The 19712-nt window shown below is 39.2% G+C and overlaps 1 protein-coding gene across 1 annotated transcript in view; it reads left to right on the forward strand.

The window, feature by feature from the left end:
- The window catches only part of LOC134877818 (E3 ubiquitin-protein ligase rnf213-alpha-like), a 31653-nt gene extending 23029 nt beyond the window's left edge, over window positions 1–8624 (forward strand). Inside the window, 20 exon segments of the mRNA XM_063903479.1 lie at window positions 76–272; window positions 373–495; window positions 588–698; window positions 875–1117; window positions 1198–1273; window positions 1358–1392; window positions 1507–1607; window positions 1714–1870; window positions 2045–2219; window positions 2800–2894; window positions 2986–3237; window positions 3719–3851; window positions 4801–4884; window positions 4965–5145; window positions 5409–5610; window positions 5698–5775; window positions 6235–6432; window positions 6739–6828; window positions 6925–7103; window positions 7634–8624. Of these exon segments, the coding sequence (XP_063759549.1) occupies window positions 76–272; window positions 373–495; window positions 588–698; window positions 875–1117; window positions 1198–1273; window positions 1358–1392; window positions 1507–1607; window positions 1714–1870; window positions 2045–2219; window positions 2800–2894; window positions 2986–3237; window positions 3719–3851; window positions 4801–4884; window positions 4965–5145; window positions 5409–5610; window positions 5698–5775; window positions 6235–6432; window positions 6739–6828; window positions 6925–7103; window positions 7634–7790 (2867 nt within the window). The 3' untranslated portion in view covers window positions 7791–8624.
- Window positions 8625–19712: the final 11088 nt, after the last annotated feature.

Below are 19712 nucleotides of genomic sequence, written 5' to 3' on the forward strand. Positions count from 1 at the left end.
GGGATTTGTGGTTATTTAAAAAATGTGTTCAATATAACAAAATGTCATTCTTCTTTCTCGTTCTAATCAAAACAGAGGCTAAGGATACTGGTGAAAGGGGAACTGCAGCCTTCCTGACCAGTGTGGTGAACTTGTGTAGGCGCAGTGGAAACGACTGGTTTCGAGTCTACCTGATCCGTAAGATCTGCAGCCAACATGGAGTGGAGTTTGTCCTGAAACTCCTCAAAGTGGACGACATGCGCTGGCTATTCCCCGTAGAAGTGCTGCAAAAGGTTCCACATTCAGATTTGTTAGTGTTAATGCCCAGATAAAAGCAATGTTGTATTCCAAAACTGAAACTAAATAGTGTGGATTTATTTATGTTAAACACAGAGTGAGGAAGCCATCCCTATAGACCAGTTTCTTGTGTGTGGGGAAGAGTACAGGACTGTTAGGGATGCTGTCGCAAAGGGACTTATGGAAGGCAAACTGGATGGACTGGACAAGATTTGTGCGGTAACGTCACATCACGTAACTGAGCATTTGGTTAGGACTCTGCTTTAGTTTGTGAGTTTACATGTGTATCTTGTTTTTCTTCTTCTTTATAGGGGTGCAGATGCTTACCACAGGCTACAACAGTTAACCTTCTGTTGGCATTGTACAGGGAAGTCACCACTCTCTACAGAGAAGCCAATGCTAGCTTCCATCCCAAGCCAGAGGTAGATCTTTAAACCCTCTGATATAACTATATGTTTATGTAATCAAATCATATGATTTTATATGTCATTTGGGTACGGTAGCCCACCATAGAAAAGCTTTTCTTTACTGGACTCTTTCCTGTCTTTGTCAGTAAACTACACATCTATATATCTTAATGAATCTATTTTGCCCACAGCAATTGGACGCCCTAATGACCTACATCCGGGACTCCAAATTCCTTGCCACCCCACAGGTAAAGGCCTTTGCCAAAGCTCTAGTGACCAACGAGCTGGGGCCGTTGGTTGTTTGTCTCGGGGCTTCTGCTGCAAAGTGTGTGCTGGTGGACTTAACCATTCACCTGGCAGCTGTCCTGCTCAACAGTAACCAGGGGATATTGGCCCCCCTGCAACAGCTGGCCATGGCGCCTGCCAACATGCAGGTATGAATATATTGTCAACAGCTTTCAGTGCTGGCTTTGTCTTCTTTGAAGTGCACCTCATTTTTTTTCTTTTGGTACAGGCAGCCTTCTTGCCAACTATGCCTGAGGACATGTTAGCAGTGGCTCAACAAGCTATGGGGCCGTTGCAGTGGTACAGTAAGTCACAGACAAAATGACAGTCACATTTGAAATATCCGTGAAAATACTATACAATTAATTTGGTATTTACTTCTACCATAGATTGTCCAAATGGTCACCCATGCACCATTGGGGAGGTATGTTATGTTCTGTCTGAATCATAAAAATGTTGTCATTTAGTTGAGTCTCTTTTTTGGAGTATACTTTTCATACATTGAAAAATACATTCTTGCGTCCTCTTTGTTATCCAGTGTGGCCAGCCCATGCAAAAAGGTTGTTGCTTGGACTGTGGTGCTGAAATAGGAGGAACCAACCACATTGCTGTAGCGGGATTTAGAGTTGTCGGGTTGCAGTAAGTGTTCTGTGATTTAATTTGAGCCATTAATCTAATATAAAACATCACTTAGTGTTTGTTTTGCTTTCATTTAAATGTATTTTATGTTATCTTCTTCTCACAGGGGTGACCGCACTCAGACTGGCCACATCCTCGGCGACCCCCGACGCAGGGACAATCCAGACATGCTGGACACAAAGAGCATGTCCCAGGTTCCCTTCACCATGGTCCGCATGCTCAATCACATGGCCATGGTACTGGGTGCCTACAGCAACGCACAGGTAGTGGACAGTTATGATGGACATCCTCTCTTTCTGCAATATTCTTGGAGAATCAGCTGAAAAAACAAACAATACAAACCCCATAATTTATGTGATATAGAACTGTGGATAGCCTGCTGTTTGGGTTTAAGGCAATGGAGTCTGGTCATTCATCCACTGTATTTGTGTTTCTAGTCTATCTCTGCCATCATCAAGCCTCCAGTCCCTGACCCAGGTGCATTTGTATTTGCTCACCTGCAAAAGGACTTACAACATCTCATCAGATCTCTGGGTAAAGGGACAGATGACACAATCAGCACTGTTCACCTGCTCATCAGCAGCCTCCTGGAACCCAAACAGCAACAAACATGTAAGGAACAACAAACCTGTAAAACATTCACATGCTTTGTCGATATTTTGAGATATATAATGATACCAACATCTCTATCAATATCTGAATATCAAACAGTCTGCCACTTGCAGCTTTGTCACTGTTTTCATTTAAATTAACAGTAGTTAGTTTAATGCTCTGAAACCTTACTATACCTTGTTACTGTGCAATTGCAAGCTGAGAAAAAGTCCAGCAAGTAAGTTGTGATATACACAGTGCCAGAAAATAGGAAAAAGAGGGGTGCCCTCTAGTGGTCAGAGGTTTTTTGTACATTTTGAAACTTAAGGGCTATTTTGAAGGTGTCACATTAAAATCAAGTCAATTTAAATCACTCCAAAACAATGTGACGTGTAAGTCCAGAAAGGCATTTGAAGTGCTATTTCTAGCTTTTTGATGCGGTGACAGTGTATCTTACTATAGAAAACTTAAGACCGCTTTAAATAATGGGCAACATTTTTTACCTGTGCTACTAAGTTACATTTTGGCACTTTTTAAAAATGACACAATCTATTTACTGGATTACCTTCTACTGTTTAACACAGCGACTCTTTCCTTTCAGGGCCTGCTCCTTTTGACAATCTGCTCTCCACCAAAGATGCTAGAAATAGATGGGAGATGGAAGTGAGCAACACTATCATCACACCTCAGCTGAAGGTAGAAGTCTTCTTCTAAATTGGAAAAAATAATATGCATTATTACATTCCAGCACATTATTTTAATTTCATGTAATTTTTTTCATCCACAGCACTCGGATAGACAGCTAAAGGAAGTGAACAAATTTATCCAGGCTGATGCTCACGTCTTTGCCAATCCAATCATGAAGCTAATGTTTGGAAATCCCAGCCTCTTCTTGACCTCACTTCCCCAGAATTCTCTGATCCATGGTTCTGCAGTTTGGAGCTGCAGGGAGAAAGTGTCTCTGCTGAGCCTTACTCACATAGTGGAGCAGAATGATGGCAAAGACAAGCTGCCGGTGCTCTGGAGATTTCTGCATAGGGTAAGTTGGTATTCAAATCGCCTTCTTACGTGTTGATGTCAATGTATCTAAGGACTAGGTGTTATGGAAATCTCAAAACATTTCTATCATGCGAGCACAATTTTTCCTCTCTTTGTGCATTACACGCACTAAATAACACAATATTCAGAATTTGAAATAATGTATTACTTGCTAAATGTATAATTTGATTTATTGATTTATAAAATGTCCATATAATTTTATTTTTGCTGAAAAACTTCTGACTTCATTGTTAATGGTTCCAGAATTACCAGAAATGATACATCATTTTGCATGCCAGAATATGTGCTGATAAATACAAATATTCATGTGTAAGGATACTGATCGGGCAAGAGTGGCTTAAACACACACAACACATTTTCTTAAATTGTGGCTTCTTTAATATTCACATGCTTACCCAGATCTTAAACATAATTTTACCTTCCATTATCTGAACACATCAATTCTCTTTTTCTTCTTCTAGGAAGCAGAGCTCCGACTAGTGAAGCACCTTCCTGATATCCTCACGCTCCAGAGAAATCTGGTCAAGAAGTTTCAAAACATCACTGAGCTGACTTGTGACACCATTACCGAGTTCCTCAACAGTCAGAAAGCAGGTACTGAAACTAGCTGCCTACGCCAGTGCTTCTCAACTTTTTCAGTTGTATGACTCACTTACTAAGAGTTACACATAGTTCCTACTTAAGTCTCTCTCAGAAATGGAATAGCAAAATAGCTGGCAGTGTACAGTTCAAAAACCTACCTGTCAAGGAATGAGCTGATTTAACCAGGAAGGAGACAAAGAGCTATTAGACACGTAGATGTTTTAATATGCCATAGTCAGTCCTCTGTAAGTAAGTTTACAACTAAAAGGCATTTGCTTCGGTTTGTAATAAACACAGAAACTAAGTTGGAAAATAAAAGCAGTTACAAAAAGATCATGTTTTAACCAGGAAGGAGACAATTATATTATTATATTATATTATAAATTAAAAAGAGCATTTTTACTAGCAATATAAATATAAAATAATAAAGCATAAAGCACTTTTCCTACAGCAAGTGCTTTACAAAATGGCACACATCTCAAATTAAAAGAGATTCCCCTCAGACCAGATGTTAAGACCTTTTGAACATATCATAGCAACATAAAGTAGTATTTTAACACAAGAAGGTAAAAGGTATGATAATAAAATGAAATACAATAAAAAAAATACAAATTCCTCTGAAAAATAAAAGAAGACAAATGACAAAATATAAGATAAAATACACATATATACACAATAAATAATAATAACATAAACATAATGATAATTATAACGAAGGTTAAACTATTAAAAGATTAAAAGGCCAACTTTAAAGGAAGTGTTGCTAATAAAACTGTCAGATAAATAATATAAGTTAAAACCTATACAACGTTTAAATATAAATGACTGAAATTTCATTTAAGAGGAAGAGCTGTGCAGTTAGTAGAGGTAGCATTGTGGAGAACATGGACAATAGTCAGAGGACACAAACATGTGTTTACACTTGGGATTTCAACTATGTTTTCTTTTTTCATGTGTGCAGTTTCGCTGAAAGCCTGGTATGAAAAATACATCAAAATCTTCCTAACAACATGGAATCAGCTCAGAGTGTCTTTGGAAAATAATGGTAAACACAAACACTTTGATACACTGACACTGGTGTGTCCGACGTGATGATCCAACCTAAATTAAAATGTTGTCGTTCAGGTGAAATCAAGATCCCAGCGGAGTTCTGCCAGAAGGACCTGGACCACAACAGTGACATAAAGGTGCTGTTACCACGACGACAAGGCCCAGGCCTGTGCTCCACAGCTCTTGTCAGCTACCTCATCGCCCTGCATAATGACCTGGTCTACTGTATGGATAACCACACCGGAGAGGAGACCAGGTGGGGGCGCTCATGCCACATTTAGTCAATTGCACATTTGGCTGTCAGAAAACATGTGCCCCAAACATATACATATATACTACATTAAGGTATTGGCTTAACTGAGATATCCTCAAAGAATGGAAAGATAACTATTGACAGCAAGTCATAGCTTGAAACGGTTCAAATTAAACAAAACATGTTTGCTGATATAGTCACATAATACTTTAAGCACAAGCTGCACAGATACTGATCTGATTGGCCTTTTTTATCCCTCTACCCAGCTACAAAGTGAGTCCTGCCGATCTGACGGAACTGCACGTAATTCGGTACGAGCTGGACAGAGACCTGATGCCCCTGGTTCTGTCCAACACCCAGTACAGCATAGAGAAAGGCCAGGAGACTCTACATGAGTACGACTTGCCCAAGATCCAGCAACGGATAGTCTCCCACTTCCTGTTGGGCAAACCTCTCATCACTCTCAATGTGAGCAGTAAAGGAAAGCATAAGACACTCCCAGAACTTTGTCGTGAAATGTGTTAATATATTTGCCTCTCTCACCTTTTCCCACAGGGCATTCCAACACTGGTGACAAGACATGAACGCAACTACGAGGTCATCCTAAAGGATGTAAAAGCAAAAGTCCAGCAAGTAAGTTGTGATATTCACAGTACTAGAACTATCCTTCCTTTTCCACATAAAGTATATTAAACATGGTGGCTCAGCATATGCTTCACCATGTTTTCTTTTGATTACTGTCACATGATCACTCTGTTAACCAGAATTTCTGAATAAAAAAAACGATGTTACTGTTTCTGCTTTTAAAAAGATTCCAGGGTCCATACATTATTTCGGAATCCAATTTTTCCCTTGGTTACCTGCACCCGAATTGTCATCAGAATTAGAATCAGAATTCCTTAATTCATCCCACAGATAGGACATTTTTCAATACAGCAAAGAGACGATAAAAAACTGAACACTATAATATAAAAGGCATGCACGCATTATTTAAAATAAAAGATACAGTACACATTCATGCTCACACTTAAGCACTACTGCTGTAGATAATCTCCTCATGAGTTGATGCGACCTGTGACCGTGTGCCAACAGGAGCCTCTTCAGACTCTCACCTTGTCTGCCATGGCTGGGGAGCTTCACTCCTACAGTGAGGTGTGTGAGGCCTTGTCCACACTGGAAGTGGCCCTCGGTTTCCTCGCCATGACTGGGGGAGTGGCTCACATGCAGCTGTCCTGCTACCTGGAGGAGGTGCTGCAGATGGGAAACCAGATGGCTCCGCATATCCTCAAGGTCAACCTATCTTTGACACTGATAATTTTATCCTGTTGCATGTTCTCCCGATACAACAAACATTTCTTCTATGATGTACACAACCCTTTCAATTTGCCAAAACTGCCCCAAAGAGCTACTTTTAGTTTTTTGTTGGATGAACATTAACAGATGTCACTCTTATTTCTTTTATGTTATATGTTCTTGTTAATATTTGCACTGTGGGACTGACAGAAACGGTATTTTAATTTTCTGCATGTATGACACGTGGACATTTTGACAATAAAGTGGACTTTGACTTTATTGTTCTCCCTGTTTTGCTTACAGGCGCTGAGCATGTGCTGTCTTAAGCATTGTGTGGCTCTGTGGCAGCTGCTGGCCTCACTCAAATCAGAAAATATGCTACGGCTCAAGAGGGTAGGTCATCAAACACAAAGGTGGTGAAATGGTATTTATTATTCATAAGTTTTTTTTAGTTTTTTTTAAATCTTTAATGCTTTCTGTCTTCTTCAGGATCCATTTGTGGAAGTCTCAGTAAAGTACAAACAGGCCCTGAGCGAGGAGGATCACAGGCTGCTCATCGGCTTCTTCTCTAAGAACAGCGCCGACAGTTTCCTGCTGGAGATGCACGAGTTCCTGGTGCTTGTCCTTAAAAAGTCCAATGCACTTGAAACCTACAGGCCTGACTGGAGGTAAAAACTAAATGTTATTGTTATTGTGTATATATGATTTGCACATGTCTATGCACTCTCTATTCTTGATAGTATGTCTTCAATAGAGGCCTGTTCATTTAGGAAGTCTTTGCTGAGGTAAAGTGGATGGTTTCACAATCCCACTTTAAGACGCTTTGACTGAATTGAACGTCTAACACACTAACAAACATGAAGTTCACTTTGGTTGGACTTGGTTCTATATATTACAACTGGTTACATTTCAGTATTGCAATATTTTCCAATGAAACCATAAAGTTGAAACACTATCCTAAGCACATACTGTACAATTGTGTAAAATAGGTTTTCACTTAGTGTTATGTGTATCAAAAACACTCAATGTACTTTCAGTCTTTATCCAAGTGTGTTTTGTATTTTAGCTACATATTAATTATGTAGGGCAAAACAAATAAAATAAAAAAATGATACACTGGAGTATTTATATGTATGTGTGTGTAAGTTATTGTGATGTCAGTTCACATGTATAAATTATACATTTTGTCTTTTAAAAGCCTGAAAGACACATTGGTGTCTTACATGGAGCGCAAAGACTTGGACACCCCCCCTGATGTAGAGGAGCTCTTTCCAGAGGAGATCTGTCTGTCCCAGTATGTTGAAGCCTGGAAGTTCATCGTGGCCTTCAAGCAGGAGCGCGGCCAGAGACAATGAAAATGTGATGCAAGGGATTTTTTGTCTGCCTTCATGTGATACTATCAAATCCCTTAATTTGAAGTTTACAATCATGATGAATCCATAGAATTGAAGTGGTATACTGAGGTATACTTATTTACACAAATATATGCAGCGCTGATGTGCCTTTTTAAGAGAGCTGATGTTAAGATGCATAGTTACTCAAAATATTAATACTCTGAAAATAGTCATAGTCTCAAAAGTCTGCAGTTCACACTCACTGCTCAGTTGTATGAAGATCTGATCTTTGAAGATTTATTTTTGATTAAATGTTCTTGTTTTGTGATGTTGACTCTTTTCTGCCAGCATGTCCAACTTTTCCATAGAGTTTAAAGTCCTCTTTTTTGCACTTAGTTGTGTACATGTCTGTCCCAGAGGCAGAGAACAATCTGAATTCTACTCAGGAACAACATGTGGAATACCTCGGGGCTCTGAAAATCACTTTGGTTTTAACTGTACTGAGAGTACAGTATAATATATATTTTGCCTGTGCTTTAATCAATTGTTTTGTAATTTCCATTGTTTTCTCACTGTTTAGAAGAAGAAGAAGATGGATGTTTGGGACATTCTGTTTTTTGATGCTCGTAGAAGTTATATTTCGCCTTTCTTTCACTTACATTAATGTTCTTACATTAGTAGCAAAAGTTTCCTTAAGTTTTATAACCTTTTCTTCCATTTTTGAAAATTTGATTTGGATTTTATGTTCAGCATATTTTCAGAATACAATATATTTTTGCTGCTCATTACTAGCTAGTTATTCCTGGTATGTGTGCATCGTAAAAGATACTGCTTCCAATAAATGATTACACCTTCTGCAAGCTTATTTTGTCCTTTATGAGATTGTACAATAACATGAAATATATCTTGGTCACATAACGCTGGTTGCGTAGTGCTGCCACATCCCCTTTTCTGTCCTATCATTGAGTATTACCGTGATTGCCAATACGTCACAGCAGGATTTTGGTGGATTGTAAATGTTTCCATCTGCCATTGTAGACGGGATTAAATCCTTAGTCAGCTATAAATTGGTCTTAATTCCTGTAGTCATGGTGGAGTTTGACAGTAGATGCTTTGCTCAGCAGGGGTTTAGCAACAAGAACAATGATGAAATGCGGGTGTCGTGCTTAGATTTACCTCCTGTGAGACAAACATCATTTATGGTAATAAGCAGATTCCATTGTTGTTGTTTTTTTATATTGTGTAATCATCCATCAGTTTAAAGTGCACAACAAATAACAGAAAACATAACATATTTTCTCAGTATCTGCCCATAGAGATATTTTGTTTTACTTGACCAGTTTTGGAAATACCCATCTCTGCTGTTCTGTTGCTGGCCCCTATATGATTTCATGTATACAGTTGTACCGAGAATGTTTTACAGAACATTCTCAACGGCAATACCAGCCTACTGTAACTCACAAGTAAATTACTCTATATTTACATGTTACATCACTACCAAAAGCCAACAGAGTCTTTCCATGATGGAGTGCTCAGGAAATGGCTGCATGCCTAAGGTTACGTGACTTTCTGACCCTCTGTTGGTGGCAGCTCAATGTGTTTCTGATCAGGCTGATGGAAATGATAAGGGCAAGACTGCTGCTGGATCGCTTCTTAATTCAATTTCCTCTATACCAAAGCAGTGTTTAGCATAACAATGACAAATGGAAGCATGCGCTGTGAAAGAAACCCGTGCCAGCGACCACCCTCTAGGCTGCAGTCAGTAAATATGATATCCGTTAAGGCCCTGAAGTCGATTAACTGACGTGGTCAAGTTGGAGACGTCGATGAGCGTGTGTCGGCACTTTCCACAGCTGGCAGCAAAATAAATCAACGATTGGCTGTTCACCTTAAGCCAATCCGCGAAGGGGAAGAGAAACTGACGAGAAGACAACAAACAACTTAAGTCAAGAGGGAACACACGGAGGCTCCTCCGGTTTAAACAATTCATCTCATATCCATCATCGAAAAAGAAAATGTGCTTCATGGCTGTCTTGATTCAAATGAAATGGTGAGTAGTGCTGTGAACATGGTTAAATGCTGCTTTGTTTTAATGTTTCTGTCATAACAATGGCCTGTGTATCTGTGTTTTCTTTTACCCCTGACCACGCTTCATTTCCTCTCACGCTGGTTCGGAGACGTGATTGTTGGCCATATAGGTTGTTGTTTTTGCTGTGTGTTTGGTTCAAATGCAACTTTTTGGCCTAGATGCAAGCAACATGAAGCTAGTTTGTGATGGTTTGGTGTGTCAGTGCCTAGACCAGGGGTGTCCAAACTTTTTTCACCGAGGGCCACATACAGAAAAATATACGGAGAGCTCGGCCACTTATAGAGGTGAGTATTGCCTCAAAAGTTAAGTTATAAGTTAGCAAAACAAATCAAATGTGAATAATGCACAATACTTGAAAATGCTTTAATAAAAAAAAAAACAGCCTACATCCCATCTGTCTTTAGGGTTTCATTTATTTTGTTGGCAGCTCATTCCTTAAAACAGAAGCCTCAGATTGCTTATAATAAGAGAACTTATAGAAATACGTTATTGGTCTTTTTTTATCAACTCAGATTTGTTAGAAAATGTTTTACATTCTAAATGACTGAATCTATTTGAGAATTGGGCTCATTAATATATTTGAACATATATATTTGATAAGTACAATATAAGACAACAAAAGTTGAATTTATGGGCCATATTCCATTATACTTTTAGAATTTGCAGAGGGCCGATTCAAAATGGCCTGCGGGCCGTAGTTTGGACACCCCTGCTATAGACTGTCAGGTTCCAGGATATTACACAAGACCCTTATGTTTTTACTTTATCTCAGTGCCATACTGATGCATCTATCATTTAATAATTGTCATGTCGACAGACTGAAAACCAGCCCTAAGGTGATGCCTACTTGCAAATGTAGACATGTTATGTACTGCTCATTAGCAAACCCAAAATGTGGAAATACTGTACATGGGGTTAATAAACACCCACAAATGGGTCATGATGAGGCATGATTTGTGCAACTTGTACTGTAGAACAAGCCTCACTGAGCAAGTTCAATCACTTTCACTTCCACTCCTGTAGGCTTCAAAGCCACCATGCCAAGGGTACAAAAGGAAGGATACAAAGGGGCACATTTTTTTGTTTTTGTCTCTTGATGAGGAGGAATTAGGGGCAAAATTACTGTGGTGGCTCACATTTAATGATATTCATCGTTGATGGACAGTTGGGATCAGGTCACAAGCATGAGTGTTTTTCTGATTAACATAGCTGGATAATGATGTGCAAAAATGTCCCCTTTTGGTTTGCAGCTACAGCGTGTTGGAGCATTTGACTGCTGTTGCTGAACTACGAGCATTTTGTCTTCAACTAAGTAGGTCTGCTGGGTCATTAATATGCCATTATTCACTAGTGTATATAGTATTAAATACTATGGGAAACCTGACCACTATTAAAATGATGATGATGATGATCTGGTTTTGTTTAGAAAACAATTAAAAACAAATCTGTTTTCTGGTTGTTGAACACATTCTTGGTTTAAATGTCTCCAGCAAACTTTTTGAATCTAGTCATTTATTTGTTTTCCAAACTGTCCCTGTTGCTCTCTTTGTGAACCCTTAAGGAAAGGTTAATAGTGTCACAAAATATGACTTAAATCTAGATCAGCAGACTTAATCATTTCTCCCCTTTATACGTGCCCTACGAACTTTACAGTCCAGCTAAAATAATAGAAAGATCAGTCTTGAATCTTCACTGTGCCTTGATCTGTGGAGGAGCTTCAAACTTAACTCTTTGTAAAACAGCCTCTGATATTCATCATGTTTACACCTTGGGGATCCAATATCATTTGCAGGCGCCGTCGCCAGTCAGGCGCTCTCAGCCAAAAAGGAACTCAGATTTTAATGATTGTGGTATGAAATCAGCACCCAGAAATACCCCTGAGACCTCACAAAGAACACCAACGGGCTACTGTATTTTCAATTGGGCATTACATATGCTTTACCGCCGGTCTGGGGAAATGTTTTTTTTAAATTAGCCCTAGGGTGGTGCTGTTATTGCATTATTATCAAATTAGTGTATTTTAATTACTACGTCATCTGAAATGTATTTGCCAATAGGTCACAGTGGGGTGAGAGCTGAGAGCGTGTCCAGACTCTCAGGTTGCTCAGCTTACTATGCAATGCTGAAATGAGTGAGAGAAAGAAAAGAAAGCCTCAGTGAACACATCTGTGAATTATATTAGTTAATTGTGTGCACTTCTCCTTGCACTCAACACTAGGGTTGTGCTCCAAGCACAAGGAAGAAATTAAGAGCACTGCTGCCATGTTGTTCTATTAAATATGTGAAGAAAAAATACAATTACTAGTTAAGTGGGAACATACCACATGGGATTATGAAAGGCACAACATTTCACAATTGCAGAGGGAGTTCATGTTTTGCCATGCGCATAATCGGGTTTCCAAGCTAGACCATTGAAAGATCTACATGCATCATGTACAGAACATTAATTAAAATGTTATTGCATTGCAGTCAAGGAGATTACCAACTCTGATTTGAAGTCAGGTTTGGTTGGTCACGGGGAACTTGCCACTTTTGTTTAGTTGAAAAACAGGTAAAACAATTAAAAGTCTTCCAACGAAGTGATTACCTACACAATTATGGGTATCCCTCAATGGAATATAAAATACTGTGAGTCCAAGTGGACCCTGCTACAAAACTCAGTTTGGGGAAGAAAAATCCTAAATTCATCCGATGCATTAGCTTGAATTTCAATACCAATTTTTTTTATAGGCAGTCAGCTCAGCCTTTTCCATAACAAAGGAAACCACATATTGTATCAGATTGTTATGGTAAAATGAGAGTATGTTTGAGAAGCTCAGATATATGTCAAGCATTTCAATAATGAGAAGAAGCAAAGGCAAGACAGGGTTATGTGTGGCGTACTGAGTTACATGTACATTGTAAAAAGCTCATGCTGATATCACTGACTTTTGTTTTGGGAAAAGGCGCTGCAAAAAAGGGAAAGGTACTGGATACAATCAGATTTCATGATCCATGCATTGTGTTTGGAAAACAATTTGGGACGGTGTCACAAGGCTTGGAGACAAACTCTCTTATGTTACAGAATGGGTTTCTACAGAATGGTGCTCTAATCCCAGTGTCTTGTTCCTTCAGCTATTCATATTTGTTATCAGCTGCCAGTGAGTTTTAGCAGAATCACGCTGATGGCTAGTGTTCCTACCGTCACCGACACGTTTGCATTTCTTTTTAAGGACTATTACTGATCAACATGATAATATATTGCAGCTATTGTTCACGTTAGATTATAAATCTCCATCATTTAAGACTATTGCATTAAGGAGTAGTTGAAATCTGCCTACCCTTCCTTTTTTATGGTGGTGAGTACAAATATATTTGAACCCACTGACCTGCAAGACAGCCTAGGCTACCACTGAGCAGATGTTGATCATTCTGCTACTCGTCAGCAGATCTCCAGCTGTTCCCAAAATGTACACTTTACGTCATCTGCCTGGGCTTGACACCACACAGAGAAAATGATTATAGATGGTGCTTAGAGCCACCTACCTTTTTGGCTTTTGGCAAGCATGTCTACATTTGACTGAGGAGGACTTAGCTGTCAGGTTCCCCACCCAGTTCCTGCCTCTCAACATGTGTGCTTTTGTCCTTAAAAGCCCTGACTCTATTTCTCTTTTCTGCCAAGGGATGCATTGCTGTTTTCGAAAAAAAATACTCAAATTTTACGGTTTTAATCATGAATGTCACTAAACTTTTGTTACGTGAGATTTCCAGAAAATCGAAACTAGATTTTCAATCTTGGAGGGGTTTGTATTTTGTAATACAAATCAGCAACAGAGTATCATCCTACATCAAGACTGAGAAATGCCTGGAGCCTTTACAACACGAAACTCTCCTTTGAAAGAGAGAAAGAAGTTGCTGTCTGGCACACAGCAATGAGTGTTATATAATACAATTAAATGCTTCTCTCTCTCTCTCGCTCTCTCGCTCTCTCTCTCTCGCGCTCTCGCTCTCTCTCTCTCTCTCTCTCTCTCTCTCTCTCTCTCTCTCTCTCTCTCTCTCTCTCTCTCTCTCTCTTCTTCTTTGTCCCCCTTGTTTTTTTTTTCCAGTTTGCTTTCTCTCACACTCTTCTCTCTTACTTCTCTTGGACTTTCTTGCACATCCCTTCATTCTTTCTCTTCTCCATGATATGCTTTGTTATCTGACGGCTTTTGGCTGTGAATAAATAATGACTGTGCAAGAGGTTTTGTTTACCATGGATACCGAAGAATTAGAGTGATTACTACTGATGCCAGTGTTGTAACAAGCCGAGGAAGCCTTCCACATTCTATGGAGGTGCTGACAGTTATCCTGTACAAGATTAGAGAACTAGGATTATGGGTTGTTATTCTTCACCTGGTGATGAGAGAATAGAACAAATGACTGAACATTACAATGGCAATTCCCCAGGAGAGCCGCTAGCCTGGGTGAAAGTAAACCACCAGCCTCCATGTTTAAGTATTAAACATTGGGTTGTTCATTCTTTAGAGGTGTGTTAGCTCTAGCCAACGATACTCAGTCTTAGTTAGAAGTGACGTCACTTTTTACCTTGACCTTCCACCTTGATATTCCCTGATGCATGCGGTGGTCCACTGAGGAAGATGCCTCCAACTAAGCTCTCCTGTGGTAAGGGCCCAAACCAGTGTTCAGTTTCACAGGGGCTCTCCTTATGGCCCCAGCACAAATACACAACACCCTCTCAGATTGCACTTGATAATATTTATACTCAATTATAATTCCACAGATATGGATTCTTGAGTGGAGTACAGTGGCAGCAGACAAAGCAGAGCGGCCTTGAGCCTCCAACTACTCCGTGCTAAGGTGGTTTCCTCCGTGAACTCCAGACAATTCATGTTCTCTTTAGCAGTGGTGCAAAATAAGCAATGTAGACATTAAGAGCTCCAATGCAATGGAGAAACACTCGGTTGTATATTTGGTCATGTGTTGAGTGCATGCATTGCTAAAATGAAATAGGAAACCAGCTAGAATACACTCTAAGTGTCACACGTTAGGGGTGGTCACAGTTTATAAAAGCTTCTTTTGAGCTTAAGCGTCATCTGCTAACTAGGCAAAAATGTCAAAGATAAGTGTATTGATGACTTTAGTTAAACAGAACGCATAAACCATGAAGTACTAAATAGGTAAAATAAACAAAGGCATGACAATCAGGTGTAAACCAAGAGACTAACCTCAGTCTTAGACATAATAATATCATTAACAACAACTAGATGACGCATCATTTTCAGAGTGGAAGCAACATTTTCAGACTGTTGATTTTGCATGCAGATGAAGGTTCAAATAAGTTTTTGGGCAAAAGGAATCCCGAAATTGTAAAAAAAACTTCACAAGTGTCTCAAGATTATCTGTCTTTTAGAATTGTTTTTATCTCACAGAAATATTAGGCAATATAGCAGCTAGAAATCAGAGCAGTATACCAAAACATTGAGCTAATTAACGCTACAATGCTGGGTAGAAAAAAGAAAAGGAGTGTCAGGAGATTGTTGATACGAGTGAACCCTTTCATAAACAATTAGTAATGCAAATAACTGAAAGTAGTTAGTGTAGCAGTATCAGGTTTAGCAGTTTTCACATTGTCAGTTGGAGAAAGTGTGCTTAAAGTGCTGCATTGAACTCATTGACCCCAATATCATGTTAGCAAGCAGCTCTTTACTTCATGAAGTAAGACTTAACTTTGACTGCGAACGAGACAGAACATGTATTATGGATAAGACTCCAATCTCTGTTGTACATATAGAGTAGTGCTTAATAAATCAAAGCGTATATACATGTTATTAAAGGCCTTATTCCCTCAAACTGTGGCACTCCATATGTCTTGAGATCACCCGTCTCATTTGTGGTCCTCAAGCATTCAGTGTAAGCTGGAGCTCTTATTGAGGATCAGCCTGTGATTTGTTGGTTGTCTTGGCTATTAGAGATGGCATCAGAGCACTTAGGATTTTCTAACAGGGGAAGTAGATTGAAATAATGAGGGGAAGGAATGGCTGCCAGGTCCTGCTTTTTTAACCTGCGCATACATAGAGATCTGTGTGTAATATTGTTGTTTCTGGCAGGGCCTATTTTGGGCAAGTCAGCACTACCCAGTGATGCCCAGGAACGACATGCCTGTCATTTCCTGCCAGGGGCAGTCATTTGGTTATTACGGCTGCTCACCGGCAGCCCGCTCATGTTCTGTCTTTGATTTCCAAAATGAAACATGTATATTTTTCTTTTGTCGACAGCAGCAATATTTCCAAGCAAATCAAGATCGAGGTTTGGGGTTTTAGAATACTTCAGCTATAATGAAACGTATGAAATGTCTGAAGCGGGCCATTTATAAATATTCTCGTGAAGTGCTCGTGGCTTTGAAAAATAGCGTGTTTACTCTACCCAGTAGTGCCCCTTAGGTAGAATTTCCCAACTGTAAACACAAAACTTACACAAACAATAAAGACTAATTACAATGTATCTTGAGTTACATGATGTTTAGCTGGTGATAACAGGAAGGTTGCATGTACTTAAATGTTATTAATGAGCATACTGACTAAAATGAATGTTGTTTGAACGTTTAGTATCTAAAGTAAATCAGCTCCACCTTTTTTTTAACTAATGTATCTTGTAAATTTCATCAGCCTGATGCGGCCATTGTCCGCTTACATGACATCAAACCATTAGAGAAACAGACATATGGTTTGGATACATTTTTGAGGCCCATTAAGAGATCACTGTAGTGTAACATTTTTATGTTATGTACAAGGTTTTGTGTTAATATTATTCTGGGTGTCACAAAAGACAATGTGCCTGCCTTTGCCAGACGATAAGGTTCATTCTATTCTATTTGTTTTATTTTATTTTTCTATTGTAGTAAGATCAATTCCTAATGTGTGACAAATTATTCAATTGTCAGTTAAGCTATTAACATATTGATGTCCAGTTGTGGGTTTAATTTTTAAGAAGGCTGTGCATTTGTGCAAAGCAAAAATCACAATAAAAAAAATGTCGGTGGTACATTCCCCATAACGGATTCAGTAATCATTTTTCGACCAGACATGGCACAACCCAAAAAATTGAAATGGATCAAATGTGGAATTTAAAATCCACTCAATAAAGTGTAAGCGTTGACTTAGTCCACCCAGTTTAATGGCAGTTTATTTGATTTCGGTCACTCATTATTCGGAAAAGAAACTGAAAAAACAAAGGTGACTGACATGAATACTGCTTTGAATTTTTTGCCTTGAAGAGGCAGAAGCTTCACCCTCACAGGGCCCCACAGCTGATCATCAGTATTCCACAGCCATCAGATAGTTGGCCTGGTCCAAAGCACAGCCGGGGATGTGGGCTGTTCGCCAACAAAGGACAAATGGCTGAATTACCGGCCACAAGCAGCTGGGCCTATCAAACTAATAGACACAATGAGAGTATATGTGTTTGCACTCTATGCACTTTTAAAATCATGATTATGGAAGAAAGCAACTGCTGAAAGTAGTGGAGCCACTCTGTGCTGTAACATTACGTGTTGTGATATGAGACGTTCGGAGACATGATGTGCAGGGAAACAGCCCAGAGATGTCAGAATACACTCACACTGTTAGAACATGGGAGGAAAGTTCATGTTAGCCTCTTGACCTCAGGGTCTCCGGCTCAGCTGAGAGGTTCTGCAGGATAACAGCTATGAGCTCACAAATAAAGAAGATACCACACATGAAGCTTGAGCACATTATAAAGCCTTTACGACCACATGCGTTTTTCAAATGAAACAAAAAGACATACATTCTGAAACTTCTGAAAGGTACACTATTCTTTTGTTAGTTTTATTCATTTCTAAAGCTAGAGCAACTGGGGGTCCTGTAATTAAGAAAGGAGCAAAAATACTCTTGAGTTGAACAACTGATTATGGATACACGTCATGTCTGTTAATGGTTATCTCTGAGCAGATGGAAATGAAGGTCATATTGTAGTTTGTGACTTTACCCCCTTTGACTAATTGAATAGACTTTATCAGTCGGCCTGGGCCTCTATGCAAACCGTTAGACTCTTCAAGGCGGAGAGGATAAGCAGCGGTGGAGGAGGCACAGGTGATAAACTAGAAAGGCCTCTCGCCCACGCAGATATCACACAGCTCGCTCCTAACTCAGCGATAACCAAGGTCAGCTTATGTGGAAGTCAACTTTGAAGTTCGAGCAAGATGAGCAACTTTGAATAAGTATTAATTTGGTATTGACTGTTGTGTGATTTATTCAAGCCCATGTACTCTGAATAAACGCATACTTAAGCGCATGGTCCTGATATTGATTTAGAGTATGTATTTTCTGACAAACAGATGATATGTTTACATTCATGACTTCATAACAAGATGAACCGGATCAAAGTCTTTTTTTTTTTTATCGAATGGAAATTACGGACAAAATAGTTCCTCTTTGAAGCCATCAGATCTGTTAGTCAATGTTAGATGGACCTTAAAATACTGTATATATTTACAGTTTATCATTGTAAAAATATACTGGTGCTTTGTGCATGAAAGTGAAAACAACTTTAAGATTCCACAGGGAGGAGACCAGCAGTTTGTCAATTTATGGACATGTAGACACATTGGTAGATCCTTTTCAATCCTCTGGGTCAAACTAAGGACCCAGCAGCTCTCTGAGTCAGTCTTACTATGTCAGACTTTGACACTGGTCCAAAATATGATCAGCCATTTAAATCTCTTACATAAGTTATGCAGACAATCTCAAGAATAACATCAATAAATCTGGTAATGGTCAGGATGGGGGGACTTGGGGCAAAAAGTGAAACAGAAATCATATAAGAATTTCATTTCCTTTTGAACTTGAAGTGGAGAAGCCCCGGCGTGCGCCTGCTTTACATCCCCATGTGATGACTTTACCACACAGCCTTCATCCTCCTTTTGGACTCATCCATCTGTAGGTCTTTAGTGCAGATAGGCAGACAATGAGGGATTAAAGTTCATGCCAAAGAAGTGTTTAACATACCACCTTCATCACTGCAGACAAAGTGCTCCCATTAAGTCATAAGGAGGGACACATAGAGATAAGGGGCTATGTCATTTCTCATGCTTACAAGATTTATACCCACCATGGCCCTCGTTCTGACAAAAGACATTCTGTTGATCTGTTCCTACGTTGCGAGCATGTAAATCTATTTTTCGAAAAAAAAACTAACACTAATAATTCAACAAAATGTTCCCATTTGGGATGCTTCTCTGAGTTCAGAGGAGATTTATGCCTATCCATACATCTTCTCCCTGCACTCCTTATGATCTTTATCTATGATAACAGACAATGAATCTCCCCATTTTTTTACTGACAGGACCCATTACTCCCAGCACATTAAATAAGCCTCACAGCTCTGTTAAGTTTCAAACAAACACAGGTAAATGTATGACTCTGTTATGAGCAGCAGAAAAATGACTCAAAATCAAAGACATACTTTTTGATAATGATTAGAGATCCTTTTGATTCACCCCTGTGAATTTCTAGTCTGAAAGCTGTGGAACTGAAAATATGAAAATAATTTTCAGTTTTATTTTGTGTAGAAACCTTTCTTGTACATCTAATGTTGTAAACCTTCTCAAACTTCACGTAATCTTTCGAATTTGATGATTTTAGTGGCAGAATTTATCAAATACAATTTTAACATCATCGTAGAGTTGATGAAATAAAGCTAACTTCATGCCTCCTCTACACACTATAATAACTTACTCGTTCGACCCCAGATGCCAACAGTATAGCAGTTAATGCGTTACCTTACACACAGGCAGCACACACACAAACACAAAACAGCAGGAATTTGTGTCCTGTTGCGCACACACACTAGTTATTCCC

Source organism: Eleginops maclovinus, chromosome 16 (genome assembly GCF_036324505.1).
Source record: "Eleginops maclovinus isolate JMC-PN-2008 ecotype Puerto Natales chromosome 16, JC_Emac_rtc_rv5, whole genome shotgun sequence".
Classification (NCBI taxonomy): domain Eukaryota; kingdom Metazoa; phylum Chordata; class Actinopteri; order Perciformes; family Eleginopidae; genus Eleginops; species Eleginops maclovinus.